This window comes from Fomitopsis serialis (assembly GCF_022376445.1).
Source record: "Fomitopsis serialis strain Sig1Antser10 chromosome Unknown B0H18scaffold_114, whole genome shotgun sequence".
Taxonomy (NCBI): Eukaryota; Fungi; Basidiomycota; class Agaricomycetes; order Polyporales; family Fomitopsidaceae; genus Fomitopsis; species Fomitopsis serialis.
In genome coordinates this window covers 23,787-45,476 of record NW_025955074.1, presented here as the reverse complement: position 1 = coordinate 45,476, position 21,690 = coordinate 23,787, and the positions used below count along the sequence as shown (strand labels likewise).

Genomic DNA, 21,690 nt, shown 5'->3' with positions numbered 1-21,690 from the left:
TGGTACCAAGTGTGGACCAAATTCACTTGAAGGTACGAGCTTGTGTATCGTTCGACAGCTGTACTGTACCATTAGTACATGGTTTCGTCAGTAGGAATCACGAACATGTCGCCGCTCGCTATGCGTGACACAGATCACTCTGTGCGGGGGCGGTGTGTTTGTGCTTGGTTACTGTCGGTACACGTTCGGCAGGTACCATCTCATGGCACCGGGTTGTAGTCGGGACCTTCGCTTGAGTCGGCGCGAGTGACCTTCGTGACGGTATATTCACGAAACCCCGGGAATTGCGCCGACGCGAAGCTATTTCGTCTGCGGCAACATGAGTTCAGGTCCACGATTGGATGGTGTGCCGAAATGTGACCTAATATACTCACAAAATACAGACTCGGATGTCCCAGCGACTCTATAAAATGAGCAGCAGTGCGTGCATCTTCCACGTTGTTGTCCGAGTCTCGACAGTTGGCCATAGTCCGAGTCTCTCATTGGTCAGTATCTCTCGCTGTAGGCTGAATTTCCGGTGTCTAATCTTCTCATTCTGCAGGTTGCCCTCATGCCGAAAACACGACAGACTCGAAATGCTTCAAAGAACGCTGCCGACTTCTCGACGCGATTCACGGGCATGCGCAGTGAACTCCGTGAACTCATAACCAAAGGCCTTCGTATGTATTCATTCATCCGACTTCAATCTCTCACACTGACCCTGCGCCTAGGCGAGTTCACCGGGAAGCCCGGACTCGAAATGGTCTGGACACGAGACACGTTCCTCGAGCTTGTCAAGGCCGAGCGGGTGCGGCTCCGTGGCTGGCCGACGAGGATCCCTTTTGCGAACTTCAGCAAGCTTCCTGGAGCCCAGAAAGCGGTCCGGGAGCTGCGCTACCTCTGGGATCGGAAGGAGCTGGTGTGGGAAAGCATACCCGATGCCGAGTTTCCGGCCTTAGATCTGGTATCCGCCTTGCCGTCGTGGACTCCGAAGCAACCGCGGAAGCTCAACATTGGGCGTAGTGACATCGGGAGTACCCGAGAGCGGCGTGTGACGCGCGCTCGCTACCCACGTTCCGGGGCTAAGACTCCGGCGATTGTTAGCTCGTCCCTAGACTCCGAAATTGAGGACTTTAGTGATGAGGAGAGGGTGACTGGAAGGGCTCGGAAGCGAGTGCGGCGCGAGTACAAGAGTGCAGAGTACATTGCTGACTCTGATGAGGCTGAGCCCGACGAGATTGACGAATTCTCAGACTGATGGTACTTAGCACGAAATAGACTCTCTTGGACCTTTGCACTCAGAGACAGTCAGTACGTTGTCAGTAGGATTTCCCAAATTAGGACAGTAAACCTGCACTCCGATTGGACTGGATGTCAGCCTCGGATATCCAACCCGATTAGGCACCATGGCCCGCAGGACGTACCTGTAACCATGGCTCCGCCGACAGCTGCCGCCGGAAGCATGGTTACAAGGTAGGCGCTGAACGGTCACTGATCCGATTGCCGTGGTACGTACCTCAAAGGCTAGACTCACCTTAGGGCACTGGCAGGTTGCTGCATCGACAACTTGTTTTACGACGTAGCAGTAACACCGACACTGATCTTACAGTATACCCAAATTTGCACACACCCATTCTCTCCGTCTTCCACACCCTCACGTGCATAGTCACTCCGCGAGGAGCCCATTCACAAGGCCCTCTCCCTCCGGGTCGCGGCCTCCTCCTTGAAGTCCCGTTGAGTTGTGCTTGGACGTGCACTGCAACACGAAGACACTATCAGACTCTAAATGCAATGGCCTGCCCAGCGAGGGAGTCGGAGAGAGGCTGGATACGAAGATGATGGTACGAGCACAGTTCTATACACTACTGGTACTTAGCTTATCTTACAGAATCTACAGGTCAGCGTGAGCGTACAGTACCCAACAGTCGATCATGTGCATGCACAAATTCTTTGCTCACGTAACCGACTGTTTCGCCACCACTTCCTCGCCTCAACGAGCTCAAACACAACGCATCAGGCCCATGATTCACCTACCGGGCACGACCGCCGCTGACCTATCAAAACAACGTCGTGCGGACCTGCGAGTGGTCGGCCGTACAGGTAGGTATCTGTCTGTGACTCTGGGCGTCCTCTGCTTACTTCGCAATGGCTGTAGGTGAACCGTGAGCAATGGCCCGCGATGGTGCATCTCCCATGTATCCGGGCGATCTACATGATTCGCCGCGTTCAACGGACTTGAAGCTGACGCGCCCAGTCTTCTACCCGCCCAGGCAATCTGGATCGACTTCCCGTGTGCGGGAGGCAAGCAGACTCACCCGAGCGGGCCTCGCTGCGACGACTTGCGAAGACGCGACATAGCATATTCTGGCCCAGACACGCGTCTCTTCATGCCTGCACCTGCATCTCGTGAGTACCCGCATGTTTCTGTCTGGATCATCCGCTCACTGCATGACGTTGCCAGGCGTCGAGACTTGCATCCCGAGAGCTCCGCGGTGGTACAGCGCCTGGCGCCGCATTGATCGTGCCGATGCACGTCACCAAGCACGTCTTCAGGGGAGCTTTTGTACGAAACCGTTGTCTTGCATGCACGGCGCGAGATCTGGCTTACGAAGATACCAGATGTCGCCGTCCAGCGAGCAGACTCCAGCTGTAAATGTTTCATGCATCGCCTACTCGCGTGTCCCGCCGTGCTCACCACACGTCCGTGTGTGGACATTTCAACAGGAAACATCCCAGCTTCGTTTGTCTCAGTCCGATTCCGAGCGCCTGCCATTTCCGGCGCGCATAATCCCTAATTCACCTCTCGTACCGTCGTGTTCCGATCAGTGCCATTCCCGCTTCCCGTTCCTTCTCGTTACTGCTCATGGTACGACTGAGCCTCCACCGAATCCACCGACTTTTTGTATCAACGCCGAGTCCCGTGCTTGACTCCTCGCCCCATTGGACTGCTGCCGACGCACGTCGCCCGGCCAACAGCACGGAACACGTTTCATGGTCAGCTCACTGACCTGGTAAGGCATTACCTCCAGGCCACGGTACGGCGACTTCTGGTACCCCGTACCATCGACTTCTTTCCCGCTGCCGTCGTCGACTTCTCGCCTGCCCTGGCTTGACTGTGTCCCACTCCGCGGTCTCGCTCGTGAGGCTTCATATACGCTAGGTGAGTCATGAGCTGTCTGTTTCGGATGACTCGTGGGGCTTACTGTGGTACCAGTGCGACGAAACCCGGGATGGTACAGCGAGGAAGATCGCCCGGTCCCCGCGGCGATCTCGATCGTGAGATGGTACCGCCGACTCGATCGCCAACCACGGGCATGCGAGCGAAACGGTACGCGCGCAGCCGTACTGGTTGACGGAGGGCACGTCAAAACATCGCCGAGTACTGGTGGGTTCGAACGAGCTTGTGTGGTGAGTCACGAGCTGTCTGCTTTGGGAAACTCGTGGGGCTAACTGGGGGTATCAGTACCGCAAAATAACATTGAAGACGGGCGCTCAGCTTCGCTACTGTCTCGTTCGCGAGACGGTGCAGCCGGCTTAATTGCCAGCCAATGGCGGTCCGGGGATGGGTGCGGTCCCAGAACATCGCCGGCTACGCAAGTGGCGGGCTCATAGACGGTACGGAACATTGTTCCCGCTTCACGCAATACAATAGCGCGGGCGTGCCATCGACTCTCATTCCTGCTCACGGTACGACTCTGAGCCCCTGCCGACTTCCTGTAGCAGCATCTACCTCTCGTGCTCGACGCCTTGCCTCGCTGGGCCGCTCCTGACCTCGCGTTGGCTGGCCAACAGCGTGTAACACGCTCGGAATCGCCTCCCGCTGATGGTACGGCCGGGTCCAGTACCATCATCCCACCGACTTGTGCTCCCGCGCCGCCGCCAGTCACTTCTCGCGTTGGCTGTGTCCCGCTCCGTCGTCTCGATCGCAATGATTCCTACAAGCTGCAGTGAGTCGCAAACTGTCTGTCTTGGAATGTCTCATGAGGGCTTACTGTGGTCTCAGCACCGCGAGAACTCAACGAAGAATGCCCGGCCCCGTCACGATCCGTTTGTGAGATGGTACGGCTGCGTCGATTGCCATTCACCGGCAAGAGCGAAACGGTATGTGTCTGGGGGCGCGTGCGGCGTCGCAGTTCACGGGGGGCACGTCAGAACATCGCCGGGCGGGTTTGTAGGTGGTACTTACGGAGCGTACCTTTGTGGTGAGTTGCGCACTGTCCATTTTGACCGACCTGTAAGATCTCACTGGTGTATCAGTAGCGCCAAGACTGGAAACGATCGCCCGATCTCTTTTGTGAGATGGAAGTCGAAGGAGAGCTCAGCAGGACATCGCCAGGGCGAGTATGCGACCGGCGAGTCCGTAGGCAGTACGGACCAACGATCCTGCTTCGCAACACAACGCGGGGAGCGCAGTCGTGCGTCTGTGAGTCAATTCTCACGCGCGTAGGCGGCGAACTGAAACTCTGACAGGCAGGGCTCGGGAAAGTAGTTGGATGGATGAGCCTCGTAGTACGACGGTACCAGCACGCGAGCAAGCGGAGTGGGGAGTGGAGGACGAGGGGTCGAGGATGCACGGGAGGACGTACCTTTGTAGCCGTAGACAGAGTCCCTGAGCGAAATCGACAGGAAGCGCCCGCGCTGCTGCCCCATGAAGGGCCTGCTGTGTGTCGCCCTACAGAGCCTTCAAATGCACTGTGTGTCGCCCTACAGAGCCCTCCAATGCGCCTTACCCCAACATTGCGCATGGTACTCCCCTCGTCATGTCTTCGCGCGCAGCGGTGTGAAGCGATCTATGACGTCACCGCGTGCTCTCGAGTCCGCGACTAACGCAGAGTACCTCCAGATCACTTCCGTTTGTCTCGTTCATTGGTCGGCCACCCTCAATCCGCCTGGCCACCGAGCGGACGCGCCGGGACGACGGTGAGCGCTGAGCCGTGTCGTTACCCACGGAGCATCGCTGAATTCCTCGCCGGCATAGACCTGCAGTGAACACTGAACACCGGCGACGGAAGTTGGATGATATCCACGCATCTGCAGGGGCCGCAATGCGGCATTGCTGACCTTACGCCGTCACGGTCTGTTGGTCTGATCATCCCGGCGCGCTGTGTGTAGCTGGCATGCCTGGGCGCGAGCACCAAAGCCGCATCGCAGCGAGGCGTGCAGGTGCAAGTGATGCGGGCCCTGTGGAGTGAGCCTGCGAGTCGTTCTATCAACAGATCAGGGCGCCGTACCTCGTTCGACACTATTCTTATCGCACCCGCGATCCCTCGCCCAGTCAAGTTCTAGTTATAGGCTCCAGCAACCTTGGAGGGAAACGAGCTGGGAGGGCCAGGGAGGCTGAGAACGGGGGCGAGGCGTTGGCGAGGGCCCGCCAGAGGATCGGGTTGAACGTTGAGAGGTTGAAACAAGGTTCGCCGCACGAAGCGCGGTGCACAGAGTGATCCGAGCCGCCTGCCGCGACGCGCTTCTAGGCTTGTGCCGCTGCCCAGAGGACCAGCGGGCGCACCCCTTGGTGTGCGCGACGCGATAGCAGCTCGTAGAGGAGAGGGAGCGCGAGTCGAGCGTGGCAAGTCCCCGTTGGAATATATAAGGATGTACGGCGGGAGGCCGCCGATCACCCTCGCGGCGCGCCAACCCCGACATCCCACCGACACGCGGCATCTGCCAGCGGCGGACCCGGCGCCCTCGCCTCGCGCTTCTTCTCGCACGCGCGAGCCCATGACGCCATGCCTGACCCGCACCTGCGCGCTCGCTGCCCTATCTCCGCCACGTGCATGCGATCGACTGCACTCAAGAACGCGCCCCACAGCGCACCTCTCAGCCCGCGGCCGTGCTTCCCTCGAGCTCCTCCCCTCCCCTCCCCGACAGGCACCCAACCACGGCGCCCCCCGCGATGTCCTCTGAGTCCTCCGGCCTCGCGCCGCCCCCGCCCGTCACCGCGCCCGGCGACCGCGCCTCCCTCGGGCGCGCCGACTCCTTCGCCGACTCCGCCGCCGCAGGCCCCTACGTCCCCCGAGCACCGCCGCCCTCGAGCCCTCCGTGCCCTCCACCCCCGTCGGCGCCTACGCCAGCCCCGCCGCCGCCGCCGCCGCAGAGACCAGCCCGTTCGTCCCCCAGAGCACGAACCCGGACCCGGACCCCGAGGCCGCGCATCGCAAGGAAGCGTCGACCGGCTCGAAGGAGGCGTTGGCGGGGGAGGCGAGCACTGTAACGGCAGGCGCGCGCCCGTGGTACCACTATCGCCGGCCGTGGATCTGGCTCGTCGGCGGCCTCGCGCTCGCGGCGCTCGTCCTCGTCGTCGTCCTCCCCGTCTGGTTCGTCGCCGTCAAGCCGCACCGCGACGGCGCGAGCGGCGCTGCGGGCAAAAGTGGTGGAGGCGGCGTGGGCGGCGGCGCGGTGACGGGCGGGAACGGGAGCACGGTGACGATGGCGAACGGGAGCACGTTCACGTACACGAACAGCTTTGGTGGATATTGTGAGTAGCGTCGTTTCCCCGCGGTCGCCCTCCCCGCGCCATGTGCTGACCGCGCGCTCTCCACGCAGGGGTGTACGACCCCGCGGACCCGTTCAACAACTCCGCGCGGGCGAACGCGTGGACGCCGCCGCTGTCGGAGCCGTGGAACTTCAGCACGCACCGCATCAACGGCGTGAACCTCGGCGGGCTGTTCGTCCTCGAGCCGTTCATCACGCCCAAGTACTACCAGCAGTACGCCGCGGCGGGCGCGATCGACGAGTGGACGCTCGACACCGCGCTCCGCGCGCAGGCGAACATCACCGCGGTCATGCAGGCGCACTACGGCGCGTTCGTCACGGAGCAGGACATCGCTGAGATCGCCGGTGAGCACGCGCCCCGTGTCTATCGCTCGTCGAGTGCAGGACGGGAATGCTGACGGGCGTGGGGGTTTGTGCGTAGGTGCGGGCCTGACGTGGGTGCGGATGCCGATCCCGTTCTGGGCGATCGAGGCGTGGAGCGACGTGGGCGTTGCGGACGGGACGACGGTCGCGGAGCCGTTCGTCGCGCGCATGTGCTGGAGCTACATCCTGCAGGTGTTCCAGTGGGCGCGCAAGTACGGCCTCCGTGTCAACCTCGACTTGCACACCATCCCTGGGAGCCAGAACGGTCGGTCTTCGTGTGCCCTTCGCTGTATTCTACTGAGGCGCTGATCGCGGGGCGCAGGGTACAACCACTCGGGCAAGCTGGGCACGGTGAACTTTTTGAACGGGATGATGGGCATCGCGAATGCGGAGAGGGCGCTGGAGTATATACGTGTTATCACGGAGTTTATCACCCAGGTGCGTGCTCTGCTGTGTCGCATCTCGTCGCGGACATTCACGAACTGCTCTGCAGCCGGAGTACCAGCCTGTCATCCCGATCTTTAGCATCGTGAACGAGGCGCTCCTGCAGACGATCACGCTGCCTGTGCTCACCACCTTGTGCGTCGCTGTGGATCCATCATCGCTGTCTCATGCTCACTCTGGACTGCACAGCTATCTGAACGCACACTGGATGATCCGGAACATCACGGGCGTCGGCGAGGGCCACGGGCCGTACATCGCGATCCACGACGGCTTCATGGGCACCGCGTACTGGGCGGGCTTCCTCGAGGGGAGCGACCGTGTTATCCTCGGTGCGTCGCGCTCTCGTGCCGGTCGGGAAGCGTTGCTGACGGACTGCTTCCCCTCACTGCTCTTCGCCTCCGGCAACTGCCGTCTCCCGTGCCTGCTCCTCTCGTGTGCCCCTGACGCGCGACTGCCGCGACGCGCTCTTCGCCGCTCGCTCACTGCCTGTCAACGTGCCAATCGCCCGGCCTGCCCTCGGCCCCGCCGACGCCTGGACCATGTCCTCCTTCTCTTCTGCCGCGCGATCGTCGCCGCTGTGTTCCCTGCGTGTCTCCGTCTCTCCAAGGTGCGTCGCTCGCGTCTGCCGCGTCTGACATCCGGTGCTCACGCGCACGCAGACGGACGGCTTCCACAAGCTGGCGCTCAACGACGCTTCCATCCGCCCGCCCAGGTCCACCCAAGTCCTTGTCACGGCTCACGCCGTGTCCCTCCAGGTACGTCCAGTCCGTCTACACCGCCGATCCGAGCCCGGCGCTTCCTACCCCCAGTTCTGCGACCGCGGCGCACCCGTCGACGGGTTCCTCACCGAGTACAAGATCCTTCCCGCGCACATACCTACCCCGCATTCAAGTGTCGAGCACCGAGCGTACAGGATTGTGGGGAGGCGGACGCGCTTGTGAGGAGACGAGCACAGGGCCCTCGATCATGGCGACACTCCACGTTCCCGCACGTAACCGCCACTCTCGCCCGTGGCGTCGTTCTTCTCTAGCACCCGATTGCCTTTCGCCGTCCCTTCCTGCCCGTCTCGCATCCTCTGCAACCTCTTGCAGCCCTCGTCCTCCCTCGTGTTGCTCGCTCTTCAAAACACTTATGCATCGCACGTGCCGCGGGCTGCGTGAACGACCTACGGACTTCTCTACGCGGAGACGAGGTTGTCTCCTCACACCTGACCCCCGATCGTGCACGTTCGAACCCTCGAATACGGTACGACAGACAACTCCATGCATATATGCTGACGGCTACGAGCTATAGGTGCACACGGCGAATGATGGCGCCACAGCGCATCGCTGCGCAGAAGACAGCAGCGGGGACATCAGACGTGTCACCCCCGCACAACCGACAGACTCGTCGCGTACACCGAATCAATTGCGACCTCGATCGACTTCCAGCCGGCTGTGCGCAAACCGGGGACACATGCTCCATTCACCTGGATGCACGGATCGCTGCGAGGCAGCGATCTGCACGTTCAGGCGGGGAGCATGTCCTCCTCTCGGGCATTGTCCTCAGCCGTCATCCCTCGACACCACAAAACGCAGGCCCAGCGCGTCGCAGCTCGGGAACTGGGCAGCTGGTTGTCAGCGCTACATGCGCTCGCTCGATCGCTGGCGCCTCGAGCAAGCCACACGCGATCAGCACGGCTTGCTGCTGGGAGCCCGCCCGAGTCCCTCTGGCCGCCCCGCAACACCGAGCGTTCCTCTCCTAATCGTCTGTTCCACCCCTCTACTCTGTTTTTCGCCACTAACCCTGTTACTGCTCAGGCACCGAGCCACTACGCATAACCCTCCCGCAACACCCGCGGATCAACACGCGCCCGTTCGGGGCGTGTCCCCACGACGATCGCTGGCCCCGGACGTAGCATCTGCGGCTCCTCGCGGGCCGACTACGATCATCATCTCGCCTCAAGCCGAGCGGGAAGCATACGACGACGGACCACGAACAAGTCAGAACGGACACGTGGAGGGCTGGACGGTAGACAGCTGCGATCTGCGCGGGCTGGTCGAGGAACACCGTCTGCGGCCAAACGTGGACCGAGTGACGGAGCGAGGGTTACCCGGGCGGTGACGAGCGCGGTAGGTAAGTGTCTGCGTACCGGGACGTTCAGCAGAGTGAGCGGCGAGACGGCAGGTGGACGGACGGACGGTACTCACGTTGTCCACGACGCTGGACCATCGAGGGCCGTTGCTAGGTCGCCGGACGGCCACGCCTAGTGCGGAAGGCTGGGTTGTACGTGTCAGGCGCAGGAATACCACAGAGTCGTGACGCGACGGCTTACCGACGAGTATTGTGCCTGTGACGAGGGCGGATCGTGCCTGCGGATATGATCAGAAGCGAGAACCCTGCGGGAACACAGGAGTCACGTACCACGCGCGACTCACATACCGTCGCTGGTGGACTTCATGGACGAGCAGTGTGTAGTTGATAACGCGGCAGACAGGTAGAGTAGTAGGTCGGTTAAATTACTGAGACAGCTGTGGCGTGACTTACCTCCCTTCATCATTCGACAGACGTCTCCCCGTAGCCGACGTCTGCCGCGACAAGAGTGGCATCACCAGAGACTACGCCCGGGCGTCATGAGACACAAACTTCGAGTCGGCGGGCGTGTCGGCGCGAACTGCGTGAGGATGGCTGCCGTAACCCATGATCAGCCCGTGCCGAATCCCGCGGGATTCACCCAACATGGCACGTACCTCGTCGGCGTCGTTCAAGGTGGGACACGTCGACTGCGTGCAGGCGTGAAAGCCGTCGGCGAGCTTGCAGGCCCAGGGTTCGGCGAGGTGAGTCGCGTGCCCTACAACGTACCCAATCAGTGATGAGCAACGTCAACAGGTACAGGGCTTACCGTGGGTTGCAGGAGTGCAGTGCAGTGCAGGACAGGACGAGGCGGGCAGAGCAGAGGAGCATGGGGACGGGATGACAGCCTCTCGCCTCCTTATATCCCCACCCTCGCCTGTCATCGTCCTCGCGACCCGGGCCCCGCCCCGTCTCCATACACCGTCGGCTGGCAGTGACAGGGCTTCTGGTGCGCACCGCCGTCGCGTCTCGTCGCATCCCTGCACACCAGGCCGGTTGACGTGCTGCTGCGTTGTCACGGCGGGTTGCAGGGATGTTCCTGCGGCGGTCGCGAGATCGTCGATTGCGCAGGCTAGCGCGGACGCGGCGCTCGGGCGGCAGGTACGCGTCACCCGTCAGAAGTTTCCGTACCACCGGGAGTCGTCTGGGACGTGCTCCCCGGGAGAACATCTGACGGCGCCGGGACCATGTCCCTATGTCAGGTCACCCAGCCTCCAGGTTCGAGGAACCGTGCTCGTCGACGGTCGGGTGCCAGTGCAGTAGCGGCCAGGGAGGCAACACTACAGTACGTGAATGGCCGCGGACCGGTCCTGCGTGCGTTGCTCCGGCTTGCCAGACGAACGCTGCAAGTCGACCATGGATATTCGGCACGGTAGCAGGCGTCCTGTGTTGCGATGCACGGCTGTACGGAGCCGGCGACAAGCTTCCGATCTACAGTACGTTTTCTGTTTCCATTCGCTTACCACGGTGGATCACACAGGCACAAACGTGCCGTCTCCGTGTCGAACGGTGGCATGGATCTCGAATTGCGTATGCGGGACTGCGGGCCTTTCACCGACGACATCTGTTGGTGTGAGTACTCGGAAGACATCCGTCTCATTCGTAGGACTGACATGCATTTATACATGACTGTGCTCGTCAAGCCGGCGACGACGACACTGCTTCGGCTCGACTGACGAACACTGCAAGTCAGCCATTGAGATGAGTCCGGCACGGTAGCAGCCGTACTGTGTTACGACGCACGGGTGTACGGAGCCGCGACAGGCTTCCGATCTACGGTACGTCTTCTGTTTCCCTTCGCTTACCACGGTCAACTATACAGGCACGCAGGTGCTCGCCAAACGCGCCGTCTCCATGTCGAACGGTGGCGTGAATCTCAAAATGCATCTGCGAGGCAGTCGGCGTGAGTACTCGGAATTGCTAGGACTCACATATGCATTCATGCAGGACTGTGCTCGTCGAGCCGGTGACGGCGAGACTCTCTCGGTGCAAGTAACTCGGTGGAATGACTGCGAAGTACATTCCAGTCTTCCGCGGACGATGCTGACCGGGGTGTTCTGCGCGCCGTGTGAGCCGTTGCGCGGAGACTTATGAAACAGGGACAGTACCTGTTGGGTTCTTCGAGCCGATGACATCGCGTCCGGCTACTGTTACCGTCCCTTCGCTCGGTACTGCTTTCGTGTGGTCAGAGATTACCCTGCGGGAGGGACTTGAAATGGTACCAAGTGTGGACCAAATTCACTTGAAGGTACGAGCTTGTGTATCGTTCGACAGCTGTACTGTACCATTAGTACATGGTTTCGTCAGTAGGAATCACGAACATGTCGCCGCTCGCTATGCGTGACACAGATCACTCTGTGCGGGGGCGGTGTGTTTGTGCTTGGTTACTGTCGGTACACGTTCGGCAGGTACCATCTCATGGCACCGGGTTGTAGTCGGGACCTTCGCTTGAGTCAGCGCGAGTGACCTTCGTGACGGTATATTCACGAAACCCCGGGAATTGCGCCGACGCGAAGCTATTTCGTCTGCGGCAACATGAGTTCAGGTCCACGATTGGATGGTGTGCCGAAATGTGACCTAATATACTCACAAAATACAGACTCGGATGTCCCAGCGACTCTATAAAATGAGCAGCAGTGCGTGCATCTTCCACGTTGTTGTCTCGACAGTTGGCCATAGTCCGAGTCTCTCATTGGTCAGTATCTCTCGCTGTAGGCCGATTAATTTCCGGTGTCTAATCTTCTCATTCTGCAGGTTGCCCTCATGCCGAAAACACGACAGACTCGAAATGCTTCAAAGAACGCTGCCGACTTCTCGACGCGATTCACAGGCATGCGCAGTGAACTCCGTGAACTCATAACCAAAGGCCTTCGTATGTATTCATTCATCCGACTTCAATCTCTCACACTGACCCTGCGCCTAGGCGAGTTCACCGGGAAGCCCGGACTCGAAATGGTCTGGACACGAGACACGTTCCTCGAGCTCGTCAAGGCCGAGCGGGTGCGGCTCCGTGGCTGGCCGACGAGGATCCCTTTTGCGAACTTCAGCAAGCTTCCCGGAGCCCAGAAAGCGGTCCGGGAGCTGCGCTACCTCTGGGACCGGAAGGAGCTGGTGTGGGAAAGCATACCCGATGCCGAGTTTCCGGCCTTAGATCTGGTATCTGCCTTGCCGTCGTGGACTCCGAAGCAACCGCAGAAGCTCAACATTGGGCGTAGTGACATCGGGAGTACCCGAGAGCGGCGTGTGACGCGCGCTCGCTACCCACGTTCTGGGGCTAAGACTCCGGCGATAGTTAGCTCGTCCCTAGACTCCGAAATTGAGGACTTTAGTGATGAGGAGAGGGTGGCTGGAAGGGCTCGGAAGCGAGTGCGGCGCGAGTACAAGAGTGCAGAGTACACCGCCAAATTTTTGAGATGTGTCAGCCAGGCAGCCACCAGCTTGAGGATACCGCGTTAAGACTGTGCGTCACCGGCATCACTAAAATGTGGTCGCCAGACTTCATCGCAAATGGATCCGGTCCGATTCCAGGTCAGAGTGGCGGCCACGCGTTACGGCCGGGCATAGTTTGTATTGTAAACCCATATACAGTACACACACTCGTCTTTCTTCCCGTTGGCCGCGTCGCCATATGGTGGCCACATGGCGAAGCTTGCTGGATTCTGTTCAGTGGGTCCGTCGATTTTCACCTATGCGAATATATACCATCCATCCGTTTGTACTGCGAGTATCCATCCAGCTGTCCTGACAGCCCACATAGAAGCAGCAACATCGCTACCATCCATTTGTACTGCCAGTATCCATCCAGCCGTCCTGACAACACACATAGAAACAATGACCTCGCGACTGCCTTCCCTATTCTATGCGCGTCATATATAGTAACAGCTGTAAACTGTAGTATGCATTTTCTCGCGACCGCCCTCCCTATTATGTGCGCGCCATACATAGTAACATCTGTCGTATGCATTTCGGTGCTCCTTCATTATAGATACCATACAACTGATGGTATTATGGTCGCGACACAGCTACGGACAATATGTAGATACATCGCAATTCAATGCTGGCGACAGAAAGTAATACCAATGAATATATCAATCAATTCCGAGTCCCTGACTCCCTTGAACTCCCTGGCGGTTAGGCCTCGGTACTAGCGTTCCCGACAGTAGAACCCCCATCACCGACCTGAGCGTGTACGCGACCCTCGAGGATGTCGTCGACCTCCTGCTGCTGTTCATCAACCTCATCCTCAAGATCATCAACCTCGTTGTCGTCACGCCCATGCTTCTGGCGATCTTGCTCAAGGAAGCGGCGCAGACCCCTGAGAGTCGGACGATGCGTGAGATGTGAGCATCAAATAAAAATGTATTCAAGCACACAGTGACGTACTTGATCCACTTGCGTTCACTGCCATCAGCATCGTGACGCAGTTTGGTTAGCTCATCATCAATCTTGTCCCAGAAGCAATTGCCACGATTCTCCGGCAGCATGTAGATCGCACGCTAGTAGATGTTAGACTGAGTAGTCCGACGTTATGGTTAAGATAGTGCACGATGACTCACCATGAGAGCGACACGGGCGCATAATGGAACACTGACGGTGCACTTGGTGTTTTTAATCAACGCTGTCGTGAGGTTGTAGATAGTGTGGTGGGTCGACGGATTGATGCCCTTGGTGCTGTTACGAAGCTGACAGACGAAACAAATAGGTAAGGATTGTACTAATGTGCTTCTCACCAGTGAACAGTGGACGTACCAATTTCTTGAATGAAGCCCGAATATTAGTGAACTCAGTTGATACGACCTTGACTATTTTCTTCCAGTTGGCAACATTGCGTTCGATCCCGACCGGAATGTCAAAGCGCAGGGTGCGTATGATGTCCTGGCCATATCCAATACAAGATTAGCCAAGATCAGACTATACATACTACTTCGACACTTACCAGGACGTGGTTGACAGGGGTCTGACCCTTGTATGCGCTGATCTTGCTCGAAAGCATGACAGCCACGACGTAATGATGGGCATTGATCTGCAGCTCTTTTGAAGGCGTCCACGGAGGCATCGACGTGATGATACTGTCAAGCTTCCTCTCAAGTGACAGCTGCTGTGTATAGATCTTGACGTCGCGTGCACCTGAATCATTCTAAGTGATCTATTGTCAGCTTGCCAGGGCATGCACGAGAGGACAACATCGGAATAGATACCATTGCGAATGACTCCACATCAGCCAGCTGTTCGCCTCGGAGCCCTTTGCGCAGGCCATGTCGCCTGGCAAAAGCCACGAGATTGGCAGAACCTGTCGTCATGGCAGCTGGGGTCGCATCCATGGCTGCATTGGTCAAGAGAGCGGCAGGAGGGCGCGAGATTCCAGGTGGACCATCAGGTTCAAGGTCACTACCATCAATGTCGGCCTGTGTACGCAGGCGTTTCTTGGTTCGAAGCGGCGTAGTCGGAGGCGTGTCCTCGAGCATGGCTGCCCTGACAGAGGCGAACACATCCACATCGCTGTCTGCAGGGACGGACTCGGATCCATGTGTCTGAGCCATGATTTCAGGAAGAGGGAAAGACGTGGGGAGAGATGCAGGTCAGTAACAAAGCGGAAAGGCTCCGTATTTATATGCGCACACCTGGTTGCCTCGCAGTCCGTTTCGGGGTTGCCATTGTCTGGGAATGATCCCAATTGGCTGACCATGCACTGCGGATGACGGCCCAGACGTGAACCGCCGTGGCGGTTTGAAATGTGAAACATCAAGCGAAGACCACTCAGCATCCAGAACGGGAAAGCGGCGGCGGCGATCACTTCAATTTGTGACACGCCACTCAGGTTGCAGCGAGAAATTCTCTGTGTCCAGACTCGTGCGATATGCCTCCGGTCCCAAAAGCAATTGCGAGCTGTAAGGATTGTCCAATTGAACTTAGGAATAAATTTGGGCTTACTTTGTGATGGAGGTTTCACGGTATCTGAAGATGGAAAGAAGATTCGTTGCCAAGTTTGTATGTTGCACGACCCTCTGCAACGCAATACGTGGATGAAACGTGGATCTGAAAAGACACACCTCAACTCTCTGGGTCATCGACGTGCAGGTGAAGCGGATGAAGCTGTGCGTATGCAACAGGAGATGTCTGCAGCGCGTGCGGCCGCCTCCGAACCTGTTGAAGCTGTGGAGCTGAATGCAGTTGATATCCCCGATTCTGGCCCCAGCGCATCACAGCCAATGAAACGTAGTGCGGCAGAATTAGCAATGTGGGATGATGATGACGGTGCCGACTTCCAAGTTGACGATCTGGACCAAGATTTGAACACTGCAGCCACAGAGGCACAGGAGAGGCTCCGACGCGAGGCCGAGACGTTCGGCCTGTGGAATCCGGTGCTTGCTGCTCGAGAGACAGGGTTTGGAGATGCGGAGAGCGGAGAGATACTGAGAGATATGTTGGGCGAGGATCCAGAAGGCGATGATATTCTAGATGAGTTGCTGCGAAATGCTGGTAAGCATAGTGTCTCAACTCTCAGTCTATGTTCGCATTTTGCTCACATGATGGGTACGTAGCACGGATGCATGATGAACATCATGATGAGATGAACAACAATCCTTCTCATGAATCAGGAAATCCAGAGGACCATTCCCGCAGCTGGTTTCCGTATGAATCTAAAGTTGTAAGTGTTCCGACAGACCAGATTGTATGGCATACTCACAATACTATCTTGGTATGCGTCTCTCTTTCAGATGTTCCTCCTGGACATGATCGATAATCTCCCCCGGTTGCGGATATCCAGCTCGCTGATGCGTGTTCTGTTGTGGGTCCTGAAGGAGATGGGGGTGCGTCATGTACCATCTTTGGATCGCCTCCGAAAGGTGCAAAAGGATCTTCGTCAATCAAGTGGTGTCGAATCAATTGATTGTGTCTCGGTCCGCGGCAACCGGTTCACGCTCAATGACCCTGTTGCCTTGGTCGCGAAGGCAAGTCAATGATGTTGGATGATCACCTGTGAAAGTACTCACCGTAGACTCTGAACCCGGCTTGCATTGCAGGACTACGCGAACCCATTGACCGTACCATTGCTGGAACGATATCCCGTTAAACCGGATGGTAAGATCAGTGAGGTGTATCACGCTCAGAAATGGCACCAAGACGTACCCCTGGACGCTCTCAGTCCAATGTATGATGATCGCAAAGGCCACCAGCATTTCTATGTCAATGAACTTGCACAGATGCGGGATGGATCGTTCGTCATCCCATTCCGATGGGTTACATACCACGAGAAGCTTCATGCCGATGCATTTGCTGTTATCATAACACCGGTAAGCTTCACAGCGACTATTCCAACGCAATCTGTGACTCACATTACGTTTTCATGGCCAATCAGGATGGTATTGCAGATATTGTCGACGAAACAAAGCTCTTTGTTGCTGCACACGACCTTGCAAGTAACTATCTCGCCCTCAAGGACCGAGGGCACCTTCCGTTAGGCTGCAGCTGTGAGTACTATGAGCTGTCATTTTGTCGTGTTAGAGGCCATGTGACTGAACAGCCAAGAAGCTCGCTCCTTAGACCATGGATATCCTACGGAAATGCCCAACCCACTCCGTCTAGTCGCTAAGGGGCGGCCACTGTACACCAGCTTTGTCGACTATTTCGGTGATGACGTATCAGCAAATCGGTCAAAGGCATGGAACAAACATTGGAACGGATACATCACTCACCGGAATCTACCCCGCCGCATTATCCAACAAGAGTTTCATATACACTTTGTCTCCACCTCCCCGAATGCAGGAATCGCCGAACAGTTTTGTGCTGCAAAGAAACAGATACAGTAAGCAAGTCGCGTGGAATTTCGAGAAACTTATGCTCACAGCAATGCCTTGGAATTCTGTGCAGAGCGACACACACGGAGCCAGTAGTTGTTTTCGATGCAGCCACCGAAGACGAGGCGGCTCTTCGGTTATACGTGAATGCAGAAACCTCTGATAACCCGATGTCGAGTGAAGTTGCATCGCATATAGGCGGTCAAGGTAATTACCTGTGCCGCAAGTGCGACACTGGTGGTACGGACAAGGACAAGGAAAGTGATGAAGGGTTTGAAAAGCTATTCACTGTACGTATTGTGCAATTCCGAACTGATCATTCAGACAAGCACGCTGACCGGGACATTGTTTGAACAGTCGGGCAACCTGCGCAGCAAGGAGGCGATCATAAAAGAACTCACCCATCAAATATTTGAGGCGTGCTCTGGCGTGGCAAAGCGGGTCTCGACTGCTCAGACAGATTCCGGGGTCAAGGACGCATACACCCAGTACTTCATCGAGAAGCTCATTGCAGAAGCTCGTACGCTACGGGACGACAATCCAGAGATGACTATCAGTGAAGCCCAGAAGTTCTTGTGGGCGAAGTACAGCGGGGAGCTTAACGAAATGTTAAGTCCCTTCCTATCTATGGAAGGTAAACGTGATAAGCTTCTTGCCATATACGCTCGCTGACGCTGTTGCGCCCAGGCTTTGACCCGTCTCAGGACACCCCGGTTGAGCTTCTGCATACCATCCTCTTGGGCATCGTCAAGTATATCTGGCATGCAACTCATACGAAGTGGAATGCGGCCCAGAAACGCACATATGCATTGCGACTTCAAGCAACCAATCGGGATGGATTGTCTATCCATCCGATCCGTGCAAACTACATCATGCAGTATGCCAACTCCCTGATCGGACGTCAGCTCAAGACTGTTATCCAGACTGCCGTCTTCCACGTTCACGACCTTGTCGATCCCCTACCATTCAGATTATGGAAAGCTGTTGGTGACTTGGCGGTTCTTCTCTGGTTCACTGAGATATCGGAGCCAAACCTCGAGCAGTACCTGGTATGTTGCTAGATTTTGCTGTCATATATCCGAGACATCTTCCGACCAATCTGTGTTTTATCAGGCCGATATTGAGGTTGCCGTGGCAAACGTGCTCGACCTATTTGCGGGCATGGACGCCAGCCAACTATTGGAGAAGATCAAACTCCATCTGCTCAATCATATCTGTCAGGACACTCGTCGATTTGGTCCTTTGCTCAATGTGATCACCGAGTCATACGAATGTTTCAACGCTGTTTTCCGTGCATGCTCTATTCTTTCCAACCATCTTGCTCCCAGCCGCGACATTGCCAACCAACTCGCAGATCTCGAGGGCTTCAAGCACCGTCTTACCGGTGGATGGTGGGCTGATGATAGCACAGGTACTTGGGTTCGTGCTGGTAGCGACGTCCGCGACTTCATGCAGACATGTCCAATGCTTCAGACCATGCTTGGATGGTCTGATCCTGCCCATCTTAAGCCAGGTACGTCAAGCCCACACTATCGTAAGCTTGTGGCGAGGCACGCAAATTGATCTGTGGCACAGCATCCGTAAGGCTTGTACCGAATTCTCGCAGCCGCCCCGCAGTCGATCTCCTGGCTCTGGCCAGTCATGCACTCAATATTGCGGAGTTCAAACCCCTCGCTGGATGGCTCAAATGTGCGTCTGCTGTGTCCCAGAGCCTTGACGAGTGTTTCGACGGATCCTGGATATATGCGGATTCATCCATTGCAAATGTGCGTACACCGATTTGAGCATTCATCCAGTAAGTTTTAACATCAGTACTACTCCGGCATAGGGAAGCCCAATGACTGGGCGAATCACTGCGATACTCACGCGCTCAGTTGACTCGCGCGACTCGGATGTGATTGCCATCATCGATGTGTATCATGTGTCTGCGCACCGCCATGACATCTATGATATGCCCGTGTTGACACGGAGACATGGCGAGGATGAATGCCTGATTATCCCTGTGAAGGTACGCTGTGTCATTACATGACATTCGTCCATAAATCTACTGTTTCTGATCCTCATGCAGAACTTAAAGTTCAAGTACAATGTACAGCACGACTGCGTGAGCGGGAGGTGCTCTGCCACCGGCGCACGGCCCCGCATGCAAGAGCGACAGGAAACAACCATCACAGAAGAGTACATTGAACACGACCCTATTGACCGTTGGATCATCAACACCCTCAGCTTCCATAATGCTCATCTCATCCGAGAAATGCTGCCGCGGTCACTTTGGGCACCCACTCCTTTGCATAACTCCGAGGACCGACAGGCGAAGCATGATGAATATGCGGCAGAAATGCGCGAGAAGCGGAATGGTAAACGTGCAGTGCAGAAGGAAAAAGCAGATGCTAAGCGAGCTGCTAACGCGAATGTGGATCATGGTGCAGTACCCGTGGATGGAGTGGGAGGTCGAAAGCGAAAGCGGCAGACTGGATCTTAGTGGTAGATATTTGTGCGAGGCTCAAGTCCGTAAGCGCCCTAGAAAGCGTTCTCTCGGGTTCTTCCCATCTATAATGAATGTTCGGCACCTACATGCATCGAGAGCCAGAATTAAAACCTGGTTTTACATATATAAAAAACGTACCCCGACGTCGTACTTCGAGTAGAACTGGGACAAGGAGGGCCAACCGGAAGTACCGGCGCCTATTTCAGTTGCAGACGCGACTCGGTGCCAACTCTCGGTGAACCTGCGCCCGCTTCTCCTCTGTCCATCGCACATCCCAGGTACGTCGTTACTATCTTCAACTCATTCCTCGCACCTCATCATCTCTGACTCTTAGTGCTTTCTGCAAGAGAACACAGACGACCAGACGAGAAGCTGACCTGAGGGTTGCATGGAAGGATATGGGCAGAGGTGAGTATCTGGCAGCTTCCGAAACTGTTCCAAATACGACGGTGCACAGGCGTCCTCACCTCCTGTGTGCGAGGAAGGTCATTGACAGTGTGGAGACAGCTGGATGAAGCACGGTCTCTTGCAGCAGATTCACGTTGATGTGCGCGTAGGGGATCGGCCCTGGTGAAGCATCCGTGGTCTGTTTGAGCTTTCTTGCTTCTCATGCTGAGCTTGCATCGCAATGACGTCGCCCTCACTCGCTGAATGCCATGCTCGCTCTAAAACAGTACTGATTGATATTTGCCAGCCACCTTCCACACGTTGAAGATACACGTTTGAATCCATCATAACTTACCCTGCCACCCACTCATCCACATCCCTCAGTCGCCCTCACGTCACCCTCGTGTCTACGTGTTGCCCGTCCCGCCCTAGCCTACCATCTACGTCACCCTTTCCATCATCGTCACTCCCTGCCCTTTGGTCTTCGCCAGCCCGCACCATCCAGCCCTGCTTGCCCGTCTTCACCGCTGCCTCCGCATCCCTGTCACCCTTGCTCCACCATCCCATCACACCCCCCGCCAATGTCTCGCTTGACACAACTTCAAGCCCATGCCCCGCCGTCTCGCCGCATCCACGGACACGCCACCGTGCACCTTCTGTGACCCCATCCCCTCGAGCTTCAAGCTTCACGGCTCATCGTCGTACGTCGACATGCACGTCCTCATGGCGTCGCCCCTCACGTCTATTAGTACGTACATCGTCTCGCGCCCATGTCCTCGTAACTGATGTTCGCCACGCCTCTTGCTTTCGTTCGCGCCACGGCCCAGCATTCCCGCGTCACCGAAGTTGGTCATTTTTGGCAACCGCAACACTGGGATTCGGCCGCATCGAGTGTGCCATTCTGAGAAGGGCATCCTCGTGCTGCACGCTGCTGCTGCCATGGCCCATCGTCCTGCGTTCCTCCCTCCCTCGCATTCAAGTTCGCACATGGCACCCCACGCACATGGAGCTCGCAATCGCCCCGGACGAACATCGTCGTGGATAACGACTATGGAGTGTAGATAGTGGGACTACGTGTACTTAATACGCGACTCAAGACTGCAATAGATTCGAATACGTGCAAGCACTTTGAGAAGGGCCCGCCGCCTCGGGCCTGCTTACATGGCTTAGCACGCTGGCCGCCCTTAAGCCACATCCGCGCGAGGATGGTAATCTCGATGCTAATGCCATGGGCTCGTCATACATTGGGTGATGTGATATATATGTTGAATTAAGCCAATATTCAGCCTGAGCAAGTGATGTCTACCAGCCCGACTTAGGTCTACTCACGACGTGGTGGACATATGGAATAGAGATCAATGTATTGCTGAATACCATCCATACGATCGACATCTGCGAGATGCCCTTGAATACATTGTTGCTTGCTGTACGAGCGGGTCTCTACTGCCTGCTCGATCCTATGAAGAGAACACGGCAGCCGGCTGGAATCCATATATCCGCGCGGCGGGGGACCACATGTCTCAAAAAGGTAGATTATGGGTGGCAATTACATGAGTACTCTAAAACCCGTCGACCGACTTCCACATGTGGCATATTTCTGGTGGCTACGCGGGCAGGATTTGGCGG

At 57.0% G+C, this 21,690-nt stretch overlaps 5 protein-coding genes across 5 annotated transcripts; 3 read left to right on the top strand and 2 right to left on the bottom strand.

The window, feature by feature from the left end:
- Positions 1 to 550: 550 nt before the first annotated feature.
- On the top strand, positions 551 to 1,237 carry B0H18DRAFT_1124094 (uncharacterized protein; the record flags this gene model as incomplete). The annotated part of the gene is made up of 2 exons (XM_048034790.1): positions 551 to 659; positions 711 to 1,237. The coding sequence occupies 2 exons, from the start codon at positions 551 to 553 to the stop codon at positions 1,235 to 1,237; spliced, it is 636 nt and encodes a 211-aa protein (XP_047887837.1).
- Positions 1,238 to 2,588: 1,351 nt separating this feature from the next.
- B0H18DRAFT_62190 (uncharacterized protein) lies at positions 2,589 to 4,886 on the bottom strand. Its single transcript, XM_048038813.1, has 7 exons — positions 4,817 to 4,886; positions 4,566 to 4,743; positions 4,175 to 4,211; positions 3,972 to 4,044; positions 3,482 to 3,914; positions 3,183 to 3,425; positions 2,589 to 3,124 (listed from the first exon to the last, which is right to left on the bottom strand). The coding sequence occupies exons 2-7, from the start codon at positions 4,627 to 4,629 to the stop codon at positions 2,841 to 2,843; spliced, it is 1,134 nt and encodes a 377-aa protein (XP_047887836.1). The 5' UTR covers positions 4,630 to 4,743; positions 4,817 to 4,886; the 3' UTR covers positions 2,589 to 2,840.
- A 7,267-nt stretch (positions 4,887 to 12,153) lies between these two features.
- On the top strand, positions 12,154 to 12,846 carry B0H18DRAFT_958740 (uncharacterized protein; the record flags this gene model as incomplete). Its single annotated transcript, XM_048042720.1, has 2 exons — positions 12,154 to 12,262; positions 12,314 to 12,846. The coding sequence occupies 2 exons, from the start codon at positions 12,154 to 12,156 to the stop codon at positions 12,844 to 12,846; spliced, it is 642 nt and encodes a 213-aa protein (XP_047887835.1).
- A 675-nt stretch (positions 12,847 to 13,521) lies between these two features.
- Positions 13,522 to 14,930, bottom strand: B0H18DRAFT_1124091 (uncharacterized protein; the record flags this gene model as incomplete). The annotated part of the gene is made up of 6 exons (XM_048034789.1): positions 13,522 to 13,705; positions 13,774 to 13,886; positions 13,947 to 14,072; positions 14,140 to 14,265; positions 14,327 to 14,527; positions 14,589 to 14,930. The coding sequence occupies 6 exons, from the start codon at positions 14,928 to 14,930 to the stop codon at positions 13,522 to 13,524; spliced, it is 1,092 nt and encodes a 363-aa protein (XP_047887834.1).
- A 696-nt stretch (positions 14,931 to 15,626) lies between these two features.
- Positions 15,627 to 19,818, top strand: B0H18DRAFT_914122 (uncharacterized protein; the record flags this gene model as incomplete). The annotated part of the gene is made up of 13 exons (XM_048041580.1): positions 15,627 to 15,870; positions 15,933 to 16,039; positions 16,110 to 16,334; positions 16,416 to 16,631; positions 16,691 to 16,862; positions 16,924 to 17,197; positions 17,263 to 17,479; positions 17,547 to 17,823; positions 17,877 to 18,238; positions 18,303 to 18,702; positions 18,765 to 18,955; positions 19,018 to 19,197; positions 19,258 to 19,818. 13 exons carry the CDS (start codon positions 15,627 to 15,629, stop codon positions 19,669 to 19,671), a joined length of 3,279 nt encoding a protein of 1,092 aa, XP_047887833.1. The 3' UTR covers positions 19,672 to 19,818.
- Positions 19,819 to 21,690: the final 1,872 nt, after the last annotated feature.